Source organism: Chiloscyllium punctatum, chromosome 27, assembly GCF_047496795.1.
Source record: "Chiloscyllium punctatum isolate Juve2018m chromosome 27, sChiPun1.3, whole genome shotgun sequence".
In the NCBI taxonomy this organism is placed as follows: Eukaryota; Metazoa; Chordata; class Chondrichthyes; order Orectolobiformes; family Hemiscylliidae; genus Chiloscyllium; species Chiloscyllium punctatum.
Genome location: NC_092765.1, coordinates 52047145 through 52061509, shown reverse-complemented (window position 1 = coordinate 52061509; position 14365 = coordinate 52047145). Strand labels below are relative to the sequence as shown.

Below are 14365 nucleotides of genomic sequence, written 5' to 3'. Positions count from 1 at the left end.
CTGAATTATATAGCCAATGTGTTAACTGGTATTCCTTTTTTATTGAGGACTGATTTTTAAATTGCCTGATCTACACAGTCAATGTGTTTCAGTTCTCATTAGGAAACAACTGTTTGACTGGCTGGTTATAGCCTGTGTGTTACTCTTTGCTTTTACTTTGGGAAAAGGACAGTGCTGATTTTGTGGCAGGGCTTAGCCCTTGCAACCTGACTTTCTTTTTTTTTTGTATGTGTCTTCACCTTTTTTTGGTGTTTGGGCTGAGTCCCTATAAGAAAATGCACCTTTTCAGATGAGCTGTTCCTGTGGGTAGGCCTGGCCTTTTGTCGGTGAACTAGGTCTCTGTAAAGACTGAACACCTGTGTGAGTGCTGGGAGGTGAGCATTTGCTGCATCCCGGAGTTTAGGAGTGGTCTCTGTCTTCGGGAGTGGAACAAATCCCTGTGAGTTAACTGCACCTTCACAATGTGTTCGAGAGTGGACCTGGTTCTCTCTGGATGGGCCAGGCTTTTATGGAGACTGAACACTGGTGTAGTTACTGTGGGGTGTGCGTTTGCTGCTTTCAGGAGTGGATTCTGCTCTTGGTTATGCATTGTTTCTGGCAATGAACTCTGCAGACTGGAGTGGACTCTATTTCTGACAATGCACTTTGTATACTGGAGAGGACTCTGTTCCGGGCAATGGACTCTACATTTTGAAGAGCACTGTTTATGGTAATAGTTGCTGGGGGGTTCTGTATTCTATGCACTGTTTCTTATCCAATTGGACTGTCTTGTATGTATGTGTTACAGCTGCTTCTATGATGACTGAAAGTGGGATTTGAGGTTTGTCCTCATTTCCCTGAAAACTGGTTGAATGGTAGGGTTTGGGGTCTGGCTTTGCCACTCCTCTCCCTTGTAAATTTCTGTTTCCCTGTACACAGCTTTTAATGTTAATTATTTGTAAACTGTACCGTTTAATAAAATAATAAAAACTGGATCAGTGTTGAGGTCTATCCATGTGTAAATAAGGTGTGATTTGATGACGTGATACAAGTCTCCGTGGAGTTATTCTGTGGCAAGAAGTGACCGGAAATAAAAAGTCATTTCCCTAAACAGGGCACTTTCATTTTCTCAGGGCTGAGGGAGTCAGGCTGGTTTTGAAGAAGAGCCATACTGGGTCCAAAGTCTTCACTCTGTTTTGGAATAAATTGGTTCTTTTGAGAGTGGCAGGCAGTGACGAGTGGGGTACTGCAAGGTTCAGTGCTGTGACCCTAGCTGTTCACAATATACATTAACAATTTAGACAAGGGAATTAAATGCAATATCTTCAAATTCACAGATGATACTAAGCTGGGTGGCAGTTTGTGCTGTGAGGAGGATGCTAAGAGGCTGCAGAATGATTTGGACAGGCTGGCTGAGTGGGCAATACTTAGCAAATGCAATATAATGTGGATAAATGTGAGGTTATTCACACAGGTGACAAAACAAGGAAGGCAGAATACCTGAACGGTGGCAGATAAGGGAAAGGTGAAGTGTAATGAGTCTGAGTGTCATGGTAGAACAGTCACTGAGGGTTCCACTGAGGTCCAGCAGGGAGTGAGGAAAGGTAATGGCATACTAGTCTTCAATGCGAGACGATAGATGTATAGGAGTAGGGATGTCCTGCTTCAGTCCTACAGGACCTTGGTGATGCCACTCCCTGAGTATCACGTGCAGTTTTGGTCTCCTAGTCTGAGGAAGGATATTCATACTATTGAAGGAATCCAATGAAGATTCACCAGACTGATTCCCGGGTTGGCAGAATTGGCAAATGCACATTGACTGGGCTTGACTCATTGAAATTTAGAAGAATGAGGAGGTCTCTCATTGAGACATATAAAATCACAGAACATAGAACATACAGCGCAGTACATGCCCTTCGGCTCTCGCTCGATGTTGCACCGACCTGTGAAACCAATCCGAAACCCATCTAACCTACACTATTCCATTGTTGTCCATATGTCTCTGCAATGACCATTTAAATGTCCTTAAAGTTGGCGGGTCTACTACTGTTGCAGGCAGTACCGTTAAGAGACTAGATGGGACTGAGGTTCTTGTGGAGGGGGTGTTAGCAATTCTGGAAAGTGTGAAAATAGATAAGTCCCCTGGGCCGGATGAGATTTATCCTCGGATCCTCTGGGAAGCCAGGGAGGAGACTGTCAAGCCTTTGGCTTTGATCTTTATGTTGTCATTGTCTACAGGAACTGTGCCAGAAGACGGGAGGATAGCTGTTCCCTTGTTCAAGAAGGGAAGTCGAGACAACCCTGGTAATTATAGACAATGAGCCTTACTTCGGTTGTGGGTAAAGGTTGGAAAAGGTTATGAGAGAGAGGATTTATAATCATTTGGAAAGGAATAAGTTGATTAGGGATAGTCAACACGGTTTTGTGATGGGTAGGTCATGCCTCACAAACCTTATTGAGCTCTTTGAGATGATGACCAAACAAGTGGATGAGGATAAAGCAGTTGATGTGGTGTGTATGGATTTCAGTAAGGTGTTTGATAAGGCTCCCCATGATAGACTATTGCACAAAATATGGAAGCATGGGATTGAAGGTGATTTAGCGGTTTGGATCAGAAATTGGCTAGTCAAAGAAGATAGAGGGTGGTGGTTGATGGAAAATGTTCATCCAGGAGTTTAATTACCAATAGTGTACCACAAGGATCTGTTTTGGGTCCATGGTAGTTGGTAATTTTTATAAATGATTTGGATGAAACCGTAGAAGGGTGGGTTAGTAAATTTGTAGATGACACTAAGATTGGTAGAGTTGTGGATAGTGCCGAAGGAATTTGTAGGTGACACAGGGACATAGATAAGCTGCAGAGCTGGGCTGAGAAGTGGCAAATGGAGTTTAATGCAGAAAAGTGTAAGGTAGTTCATTTTGAAAGGAATAAAATGAATGCAGAGGACCACATTATAGGAAGGATGTGAAAGCTTTGGAAAAGGCTCCGAGGAGATTTACTGGGTGTTGTTTGGTATAGAACGAACGTCTTACGAGGAAAGGAAAAGGGACATGAGGCTGTTTTCGTTAGACAGCATAAGGTTGAGAGTTGACTTAATTGAGACATTTAAGATAATCACAGGGTTAGATAAGGTGGAGAATGAGAGCCCTGTTCCTCCGATGGTGATGGCTAGCACAAGGGGACATAGCTTTAAACTGAGGAGTAGAGATATAAGACAGATATCAGAGGTAGTTGTTTTACTCAGAGTGTAGTATTAATTCCTGATGAGACTGGACAGATTAGGTGCAGGAAGAATGTTCCTAATGTTGGGGAAGTTGAGAGCTAGGGGTCACAGTCTAGGAATAAGGGGGTAAGCCATTCAGGACTGAGATGAGGAAATATTTCTTCACTCAGAGTTGTGAACCTAAGCAATGCTCAACCACAGAAAGCTATTGGGGTCAGTTTGTTTGATATATTCAAGAGTGAGCAAATCTTGTAAAGGAGGACTAAACAGATTGAGAGAAAAAAACTCAGGACAAATTCGTAAGTTATATAAAGATTGACAATAAGAACTTCATGAAATATGTAACGACAGAGACAGAACAAAGTGAGCATAAGCCCCTTAAAAAATGAATCTGGGAAGATGGTCTTGGAAAACAAAGAAATGACAGAGGAGTTAAACAGATATTTTGCATCAGTCTTTAATGTGGAGTAATTAAGTAGTTACCATCATTGAAGGTGCAGTATTACATAGATTGATGGGGCTAATGGCAGGTAGGTCCCTGGCCTTTATATCTGAGGATCCTAAAAGAGATGGCGGTGCACATGGATTCTGAACAAGAACTGGAGGACTGGAAAACTGTCCATGTGCCATCCCTACCCAAGATAGGGAGGGAGACAATATGCAAATAACTATAAGCTGATTAGCCTAAAGTGGAGAAGACGATGGAATCATTCGAGTAAGTAATAGCAGCATATCTTGAAAATCATAATGTAATCAAGCAGAGTCAGCGTGGCTTCATAAAACGATAATAGAGCCTGGCTAATTCATTATAGCTTTGAGGAAGTCCCAACCAGAGTGGTTCGAGGGAAACCAGTAGATGCTTTGTATTTGGACTTCTGTTCGACAAGGCACCTTTCAAAAACAAAGAAAAAGAGAACCGCAGATGCTGGAAATCAAACAAAAACAGAAATTGTTCGGAAAACTCAGGGTCTGCAGCAAGTGCTTATTTTTGTTCAATCAAGATCAGAAATAGAATTTGAAAAAAGCTAGGCCATAAGACTCCAAATTTTTTTCAAATGTTTGGAATTTTTTTTAAAAAGTCAGTTATTGTTATTTTTCTCCAGCTGTTGAGATGAGCCTGAGGAGTTACCATTAAAGAATTTACACTGCATGGCTGATTACTATCTAACATTCTCACAGTGGGCTGTCTTCAACTGAACACTTTGATTGACAATCAGTGGTTATATAATAAGTTTGCTTTCATAAGATTGTGTACTTGAGTGAAATGTTGCTTTCACAGATGATTAATTGAAGGAATTACAACGTACTGATTTTCTTTAAATAAACTGTATCTTTTAAAATAACAAAATCATTAACAGACTGAGAACTTTATTTTATCACAGGAAGTAATGAGAAATCAGCCATGCCACACTTCAATCTCAGTTCCATTGGCCTCTCCAGTGGGGACGACACTCAGCTCCCAGCAAAGTGAGGGATGTAGTCTTTCAATAAGGAACATAGAACTCAATTTTCTGAATGAAAAAAATAAAAAGCTCAACATTATGACACAATGAGCTGTACCTGAGGAAGTGCTGTTGGCTCCCTCTGAATCTTCGAACTCCATTGTACAGACCAGATCTGAAAGGAAAGCATTTCTATTAATAGCCAAAGATATTCTTCAGTGTGAAGTTGATTCTAGAATTACCATAAACAAAGTGATCCTGATTGTAGATGCCAACCGCTTTTTATGAATTGAACATTTCTCAGGTCTCCAATCCATTTCAAAACCTCTAGATTATAGGGAGAGTCTATCCTTGAGAAACCTGTTATTTTGTCGAGTGCTGTCATTACAAACGTATCACTACAGGAAATGGACTAATACTTACAAATATGTACAAAGTTAAAAATCACACAACACCAGGTTATAGTCCATCAGATTTATATGAAAGCACTCGTTTTCGGAATGCTGCTCCTTCATCAGCTGGTTGTGGAGTATAAGATCATAAGACAGAATTTATTGCAAAAGTTTACAGTGTGATGCAACTGAAATTATATATTGAAAAAGATCTGGATTGCTCATTAAGTCTCTCATCTTTTAGAATGATCATGTTGGTTTCAGTTCTTCAGTTTCAGTAAATCCCAGAACTTTTTTTTAAAGTTACATTCTCAGATGAACTTTAACAATAGGTGCCATGTTGTCTCAGATAATGCATTGAAGTTCTGAGGTGCCCTGTGTGAGGCTGTCTGTGCACTAATGTTCAGTCTGATTCTATTTCTAAAAAAGGGATTTAGAGAATCTTAATGGATTCCATGCAGTTTTTGAGCAAAATAAAATACAATTCTGCAAGTACAAATTCACCCCACAAAGTTATGTGTGTCTGTGTGTGTGTGGTCATTACGGTTTCTTGAAAGTACTCAAGGATGGCCTCATAAGAACGAGGAACGATGCTCAACTCATCGACCGCTTGTTCCAACGTGCCACAGTGAGAAACCGTAATGACCTCCTCAGGAGACGGACACGGGCTGCAACTGACAGGGTACCCTTTGTTGTCCAGTACTTCCCAGGAACCGAAAAACTACACCATGTTCTTCACAGCCTGCAACATATCATCAATGGGGATTAGCGTCTTGCCAAGACCTTCGCCACCCCTCCACTTCTTGCCTTTAAACAACCAGCAAACCTCAAACAGATCATTGTTTGCAGCAACTGCCCCGCTTTCAGGACAACACCAGACAACCCTGTCATGGCAGATGTTGCAAGGCGTGTCAGAATGTTGACACAGGTACCATCATTACACATGGGGACACCTCCCACCATGTATGCAGCAGATACTCATGAGACTCAGCCAACGCTATCTATCTCATACGCTGCAGGCATGGTACATTGGTGAGACTGAGCAGAGGCTACAGCAATGGGTGAATGGACACTGCACACCAATCAACAGACATTTGGCCTCGGACCTTCGGGTGACTGCCCTCCAAGGCAGACTTTGGGACAGGCAACAACGAAAAGTGGCCAAGCAGAGGATTTCTCTCTCTCCCCCCACCCACCCTATCTCACATACACACACACACACACTCGTACAGACCCACTCACACAGAGTCTCTCTCATATGCTTACATATACACACCCACACTCTCACCCTCTCACAGATTTATACCCCTTTAGACTCACACACAAACACATATTCTCTCACAGACACTCATACCCTTACCCCCCCCCCCCCCCCCCCCCCCCACAGACGCACATGACTGTGGGGTGAATTTGTACTTTATTTTATTTTGCTCAAAAACTGCATGAATCCATTAAGATTCTCTAAATCCCTGTTTTTAGAAACAGAATCAGTCTGAACATTGGCGCACAGACAGCCTCACACAGGGCACCTCACACATGGCACCTATTGTTAAAGTTCACTTGAGAATGTAACTTCAAAAAAAAGTTCTGGGATTTACATAAGGAAGAATTGAAACCAACACGATCATTCTAAAAGATGAAAGACTTAACAAACAATCCAGATCTTTTTCAATATATAATTTCAGTTGCATCACACTGTAAACTTTTGCAATAAATTCTGTGTCTTACGATCTTATACTCCACAAACAGCTGAAGGAGCAGCACTCCAAAAGCTAGTGCTTCCAAATAAACCTGTTAGACTATTACCTATTGTTGTGTGATTTTTAACTTTGTACACACCAGTCAAACACCAGCACCTCCAAATCAGGACAAATATGCACGTTACATTTCTGTATTATTTTTCCAACGATGTGATTGGAGCAGGGCTGTGGTTAAGGAAGAGTGAGACTTCAAGATGAAGGGGAAAAGAGAGAGGGAGGTAAGTGGTAAAATACTGCAAATACTAGAACTTTTCACAAAATTATTTGCAATATTCTGCAGGTTAAGCATGGCTATAGAGAAAAAGAGTCAACACTTCAGGGATGGTCTTTCTAATCAGACTGAAAACATCAGGACAGGAAAAGAGGAAGTGGGAATGGAGAACAAAACAAAATGATGAATGCAAATCAGAAGAGATTAAATGGCATGAGAACCAAAAGAAGATGGACTGAAAACAGGCAAAGAAACAAAAGTTGGGTCTGAGGAATCGAAATGACGGCAGGAGAATTAATTGCAGAGAAAGTTGTACAAGACAGTGCAAATCCAGAACTATTGAATCATTCAGATGCAAGCATTTAGCGGGCTTTGGGAGGTCTGGGTGAGGAAGGCCAACTCGAACCCCGGAAGTCCTTAACAATTAATCACGTCTGAGTAATGAAACTTCTACGCCTTCAATTAATCCTGCTCAATAATTATATCTCACATCCTCACTTTTCCAACCTAAATCTTTCCAATCTTGCCCTGTGCCCTACACTGGACCAGTGCGCTCTGGATTTGATTCGGGAGCTGGTCCGGTTCTGGCATCAGGTTCGGATCGCGATAGGAAAGTTTGAGGAGGATGAGGACGTCAGTTTCTATTACTCTTCTAAACTCGATGGTTCTTCAATATTTCGTGACGTGACTTTCGTTTCCTGTTTTTCGTTCAAATTTCTGACATCCTTTGTTCTTGCTCAAACCGCCAACCCCTACCAAATAAGTGCTGCATTAAATGGTGGCTCAACACACACCCATCTTAGTTACAAACAACATCGGAGTCAGACACAAAACAAACAGCTGGCTCCTCCGGGGATACTTTTTTAGATTAGATTACTTACAGTGTGGAAACAGGCCCTTCGGCCCAACAAGTCCACACCGCCCCGCCGAAGCGTAACTCACCCATACCCCTACATCTACATCTACCCCTTACCTAACACTATAGGCAATTTAGCATGGCCAATTCACCTGACCTGCACATCTTTGGACTGTGGGAGGAAACCAGAGCACCCGGAGGAAACCCACGCAGACACAGGGAGAACATGCAAACTCCACACAGTCAGTCGCCTGAGGCGGGAATTGAACCCGGGTCTCTGGAGCTGTGAGGCAGCAGTGCTAACCACTGCACATTTCATACAGCTGCACATTTCATCCTGTTCACAATGGCCTTCTCACACAAATCCTCATTCACACATAAGTGACACTCCGCTACCTCCACTCTCAGTAATTTCCACACTCACTAACTAGTTACACTAATTTCCACACTTACGAAACAAAGATGTGGACGTACTGGGGTGAACAAAATTAAAAATTACCCAATACCGCGTTATAGTCCGACAGGTTTGGCAGTGCTTCCAAATAAACTTCATGGTCTATATCCTGGTGTTGAGTGACTTTTAATTCACTAAACAACAGTGCAGCAAATTCCACACTTACTAACTTCCAGATTCTGTAACCCCAGGACATTAATAGCCACACTTACCAGGCGAGAGACGTGAGCACCTCTTGCTGGGTTCAATGCACTTCTAACTTACCTGTTTCACTTTCAGCCCAGGGGGAAAGTCTCTGCACCAATCAGTGTCTATGACTGAAGATGTGCAGAATTTTACAGGAAATGAAAAGTGAAACTCATTTTATATGTTGCATAACCTGTTATAACTTAGATGGATGTGTGTTTGCCTAGCTTTTCAGAACTTTATTGAAGTAACGTTTCTCCAGATAGCGGAGCTGGCTAATGTATTCAATGTATTATAACCAGCAGGCAGGCTTTGGCTAAACTGGCGCCATTTCATACAGTGCTTGTTTGAGGGGATCTGCCTGTTTGAAGAGACAAAGTCAGAGGTCATACGACACCGTTTTATAGTCCAACAGGTTTATTTGAAATCACGGATTCGAAAGCTTGTGATTTTGAATAAATCTGTTGGACTGTAAACTGGTATCATGTGATTTCTGACTTTGTCCACCCAGTCTCCACATGGTGTTTGAGCAGGGACAGAGAATGCCAGAAATCTGAACAAAAAGCAGGAAATGCAAGTCACGTTAGGACATGTGGAAGAACCATCGAGTCTAGAAGGGTATTCGAAGTTGATAATCCTTTTCAATTTTCTGTAATGTGATCCTCACCTGGTCCTAGAGCTGGACCAGCACCCAGTCTCAATCCCAGAACTTGGTCTAAATTCCTAAAAGTCCCAGTCTCAATCTCAGACCAAATAAAAACAAAAAACATCGTGGATACTGTAAATCAGAAACAAAAACAGAAGTTGTTGGAAAAGCTCAGCAAGTATGGCAGCATCTATGCAGAGAAAACAGAGTCAACATTTTGGGTCTGGTGACGCTCAGAACTGATGATAGCTGGGAAAATGTAAGTTAATATGCAGAAGATAGTATGGGGGGGAAGGATAAGGAGTAAACAATAGGTGAGGATAGAGCCCAAAGAGAGAGAAGAACAGGCCCAGCCAGTCCCCCTCCATTGATACTCTCATTCACCTAGCAGAATTGATCTTCACCTTCAACAATTTTTCCTTTAATTCTTCTCACTTCCTATAAACGAAAGGGGTGGCCAGAGGCACCTGCATGGGCCCAAGCTACACTTGCCTCTTTGTATGATTCCTGATACAGTCCATCTTTACAACTACACTGGCACCATCCTTCACCTCTTCCTCCATTACATTGACGACTGCATCTGTGCTGCCTCATACTCCCACAAGGAGCTTGAATAGTTCATCAACTTTGCCAACACTTTCCACCCTGCCCCTAAATTCACGTGAACCATTTCTGACACTCCCCTCCCCTTCCTGGACCTCACTGTCAATGTCTCTGGAAACTGACTTACCAATGATATCCATTTCAAACCCACCAACTCCCACAACTACCTTGACTACAATTCCTCTCTCTCCTGCTCCTCAGATGCTGCCTGAGCTGCTGTGGTTTTCCAGCTGCAGACTCTCGACTCTGATCCTCAGCATCTGCAGTCCTCACTTTCTCCTACAATTCTTCTCACCCACCCTCTTTTAAAAATGCTATCCCATACTCCCAATTCCTACACCTCTGCTGCATCTGCCCCCAGGATGAGACATTCCACTTCAGGACATAAGAACTAGGAGCAAGAGTAGGTCGTCCGGCCCTTCGAGTCTGTTCTGCCACTCAATAAGATCGTGGCTAATCTTTTCATTGACTCAGCTCCACTTACCTACGTTTTCACCATATCCTTTAATTCCTTTATTTTTCAAAAAAGTATCTAGCTTAGCTTTAAAAGCAATTACTGAAGTAGCGGCACACCACTTCCCTGGGCAAGGAAATCCATGGATTAACAACCCTCTGGATGAAGAAGTTCCTTCTCAGTTCAGTTCTAAACTTGCTTCTTTTATGGTCTTGACGCCATGCCCTCTTGTCCTGGTTTCACCTACTAGTGGAACATCCTATCTATTTCTATTTTATCGATTCCCTTCATAATTTTATGTTTCTATAAGATACCTGAAGATATACCTATAAGATAATCTTCTGAATTCTGATTATATGAATATAATCCCAGGTTACCCCTCATAAACCAACCCCATCAACTCTGGAATCAACCTAGTGAACCTCCTCTGCACCCCTCCAGTGCCAGTACATCTTTTCTTAACTAATGAGATCAAATCTGCACACAGTGTTCCAGGTTTAGCCTCACCAGTGTGGGATATAGGTAAATTAATGTTACTTCTGCAATTCTGCAATTCCATTTTACAAAGTAAAATGGGCTCACACCAGTGTGTAATTGTTTTAGCCAAGAGCTGAGTCAACAAGAATGGAAACGATATGGAGGAAATACATAATTGTTTTTGTATTAGCTAAAACTGTATGTCAGAATGAGACGTGACAGCAAAACAATGGTAGATATTATGGGCAAATAGATAAGATGTTGTGAGGGGATGAAGTTAAGCTAGATACACCTGTACAAACAGTAGGTATAAACATGTTTCCCACTTTTACAGAGACAGAGGAACAAACCCCAATTAAAAGGGTCATAGGGATCAGAACGGCCTCGGGAAAGGCACAGATGAAGGGGGTAGATAATGATGAAGAAAGAATATTCCTAACAATGACCTACAGCAGGATGAGGTCAAACGGCCTTGTGAGGCCAGAAACAAGCATTTTGTCACAGACAAGGCCGGATAAGGCAAGAGATAAACAGGGGTAATGGGGGCCGGTCTTAGGGAAGTGGAGGATGTAAACAGGGGAGGGAGCAGTGTAAAACAATAGAAATCAAATCATATAAATGTTGTGTATGAATTGAATTTGGTGTATGTATGTCCTCTGCCTTATAGACACTGGACATCACACCCACTTGCAAGTGTAAAATAAATGGCACTACTGATTCAGATCTTGTCTCGGACTGAAATTATTGAAGTGAGTTGGCTTTGTTTCTCACACCAGCATCCTCTACAACTGCTACATAACCTCCCTGCTTTTAAACTCAATCCCTTTAGCAGTGAAGGACAAAATTCCATTTACTTTTTATATCTGCAGACCAACCTTCTTTGATTCATGCACAAGGCCACCAAGGTCCCTCTGTAAATCAGCATGCTGCAACTTTTTACCATTCAAACAATAATGTATTTTGCTGTTACTCCTACTAAAATGTATGACTTCACATTTACGAACATTGTATTCCATCTGCCAGAACTTTGTCCACTCACTCAATGTATGTATGTTCCTCTGCAGTTTCACAGCCCTCTGCACACCTTTTCTCTTAGTGTCACCGGCAAATTTTGACATTGTACATGTGGTCCCCATCTCCAAATCATCTATATAGATTGTAAACAATTGTGGTCCCAACACCGATCCCTGAGGCACACCACTAGTCACTGATTGCCAGTCAGAATAGGACTCATTTATCCCCACTCTTTACTTCATGTCAGTCAATCAATTCTCTATCCACGCTAATACCCTACCCCAAACACCATGCATTCTTATCTTATGCAGCAGCCTCATGTGCGGCACCTTGTCAAAGACCTTTTGGAAATCTAGGTACACCACATCCACTGGGTCCCCATTGTCCAACTTGCTTGAAATGTCTTCATAGAATTCCAAAAGATTTGTGAAGCATGACGTGCCCGTCATGAACCTGTGCTCCATCTATACAATAAGACAATTTCTTTCGAGATGCCCTGCTATTTCTTCCTTAATAATAGACTTAAGCATCTTCCCCATTACAGAGGTCAAGCTCACTGGTCTATAATTTCCCATCTTTTGTCTACTACCCTTTTTAAACAGTGGCGTCACATTTGCTATTTTTCAATCTGTTGGGACTGCTCCAGAGTCAGTGAATGTTGGAAAATTACTGCCTGTCCAGCTAGTATTTCTCCCACCACCTCTTTAAGTACCCTGGGATGGATTCCATCAGGAGGTTGATCTATCCTTCGCTCCCTTAGCTTACCCAACACTAGCTCTTCCGTAATAATAATTGATTCCAGGTCCTCACCTACCTTCATCTCTTCAACATTACTGGCATGTTATTAGTATCCTCCACTGTGAAGACCAATGCAAAGTCCCTGTTCAAAGCCTCAGCCATTTCATCATATCCCATAATTAACTGTCCCTTCTCATCCTCTATAGGATCAACATTTACTTTAGCCACTCATCTTTGTTTTATATATTTATAGAAACTTTTGCTATTTGTCTTTATAGTCTGTGCTAATTTTTTCTCATACTCTACCTTATTTTTCTTTATAGCTCTTTTTGTGGCTTTCTGTTGACCTTAAAAGTTTTCCCAATCTTCCAGATTCCTGCTGTTTTTGGCTACTTTATATGCCTTCTCTTTCACTTTGATAGCCTGCCTTATTTCCTGAGACACCCATGGCAGGTTACCCCTCCTCTTACCAGAATATACTCACCAGAATATACTTTTGTTGAGCATTTTGAAAAATTTCTTTGATCGTTCATCAACGGTCGCACCATAAAGTCTCTGTTTCCAGTCTGCATCCCAGAAATCCTCCTACTTTAGGGTCCATAGTTTCCCATCCCTGGTAATCAAAGATGCCGCCCACCATCTCCTGCACTTCTGGCCTCAAAACCCCTCCCCAATAACAATAGGGATAGAGTCGCCTTAGTCCTCACATACCGTCCCACCAACCTCTGAACCCCAATGCATCATCCTCCAATATTTCTGCCACCTACAATAAGACTCCACCACCAAAAAGATATTTCCATCCCTTCCCCTGTCTGCTTTTTGCATGGACAATTCATTCTGTGACTCCCTCATCAACTCCACACCCACCACCAACCTCTCGACTACAGCAGATAACTCCTCCTGCAACCACAAGAGATGTAACACCTGCCCCCTTCACCTTCCCTCTCACCTCCGACCAAGGCCCGGAACAATCCTTCCAGATCCAGCAGAGATTCACCTGCACTTCATTCAACTTCATTTGTTGCATCCATGCTCCTAATGTAGCCTCCTGTATATTGGGAAGACCAAACACAGACGAGGGGACGAGTATCAACCACCTGACCCTCCAGTAGCCATCCACTTCAATTCCTGCTCTCACTCCCTGATGATGTGTCCATCCTTGGCCTCTTCCATTGTCAAAACAAGGCCACACATAAACTGGAGGAACAACACTTCATATTTTGGCTTTAAAATCCCTCCAGCCTAACCCCATGTCCAGCCCTCCTCCTCTTCCTTGCCTCCTTGACCTGACCTCACCTGTCTACCTTCCGTCTCATCTATCGGCTCCAATCACAACGACCCCTGACCTATATCCCACCTACCCTTCCCTAGCTCAACCCACTCCCTCTATTTACTTCTGGGCTCCCCTCCCCGTCCTCACTTCTGATGAAGGGTTTCGACCTGAAACATTGACTTTCCTGCTCCTCAGATGCTGTCTGGCCTGCTGTGTTTTCCCAACGTCACATCTATTCACCCCAGACAAATGAACAGTTGGACAGACAAAGAAGTTACAGAATCATAGGGATGTACAGCACGGAAACAGACCCTTTAGTCCTACTCATCCATGCCAACCAGATATCCCAACCCAAGCTAGTCCCACCTGCCAGCACACAGCCTATATCCCACCAAACCCTTCCTATTCATATACCCATCTGGATGCCTTTTAAATGTTGCAATTGTACTACCCTCCACCACTTCCTCTGGCAGCTCATTCCATACACGTACCTCCAGTCTGAAAAACAACCCTCCACCATCACCCTCTAACTCCTACCTTTGAACCAGTTTTGTATCCAAATGGCGAGTACTTCCCGTATTCCATGAGATCTAACCTTGCTAACCAGTCTTCCATGGGGAACCTTGTCAAATGCCTTACTGAAGTCCATATAGATC

The 14365-nt window shown here is 42.6% G+C and overlaps 1 protein-coding gene across 4 annotated transcripts in view; it reads right to left on the bottom strand.

The window, feature by feature from the left end:
* Window positions 1-8628, bottom strand: part of LOC140453699 (nuclear GTPase SLIP-GC-like) — a 147787-nt gene extending 139159 nt beyond the window's left edge. Inside the window, exons 1-2 of one of the 4 annotated variants that reach the window (XM_072548650.1) lie at window positions 8531-8628; window positions 4764-4820 (exon numbers count right to left, since the gene is read on the bottom strand). In XM_072548650.1, the coding sequence (XP_072404751.1) occupies window positions 4764-4806 (43 nt within the window). In that variant the 5' untranslated portion in view covers window positions 4807-4820; window positions 8531-8628. Of the gene's footprint in view, window positions 1-4763; window positions 4821-5068; window positions 5105-7506; window positions 7615-8530 lie in introns of those variants that run through there. The other 3 variants (XM_072548651.1, XM_072548653.1, XM_072548652.1) reach the window with 3 other exon arrangements.
* Between the last annotated feature and the right edge of the window lie 5737 nt (window positions 8629-14365).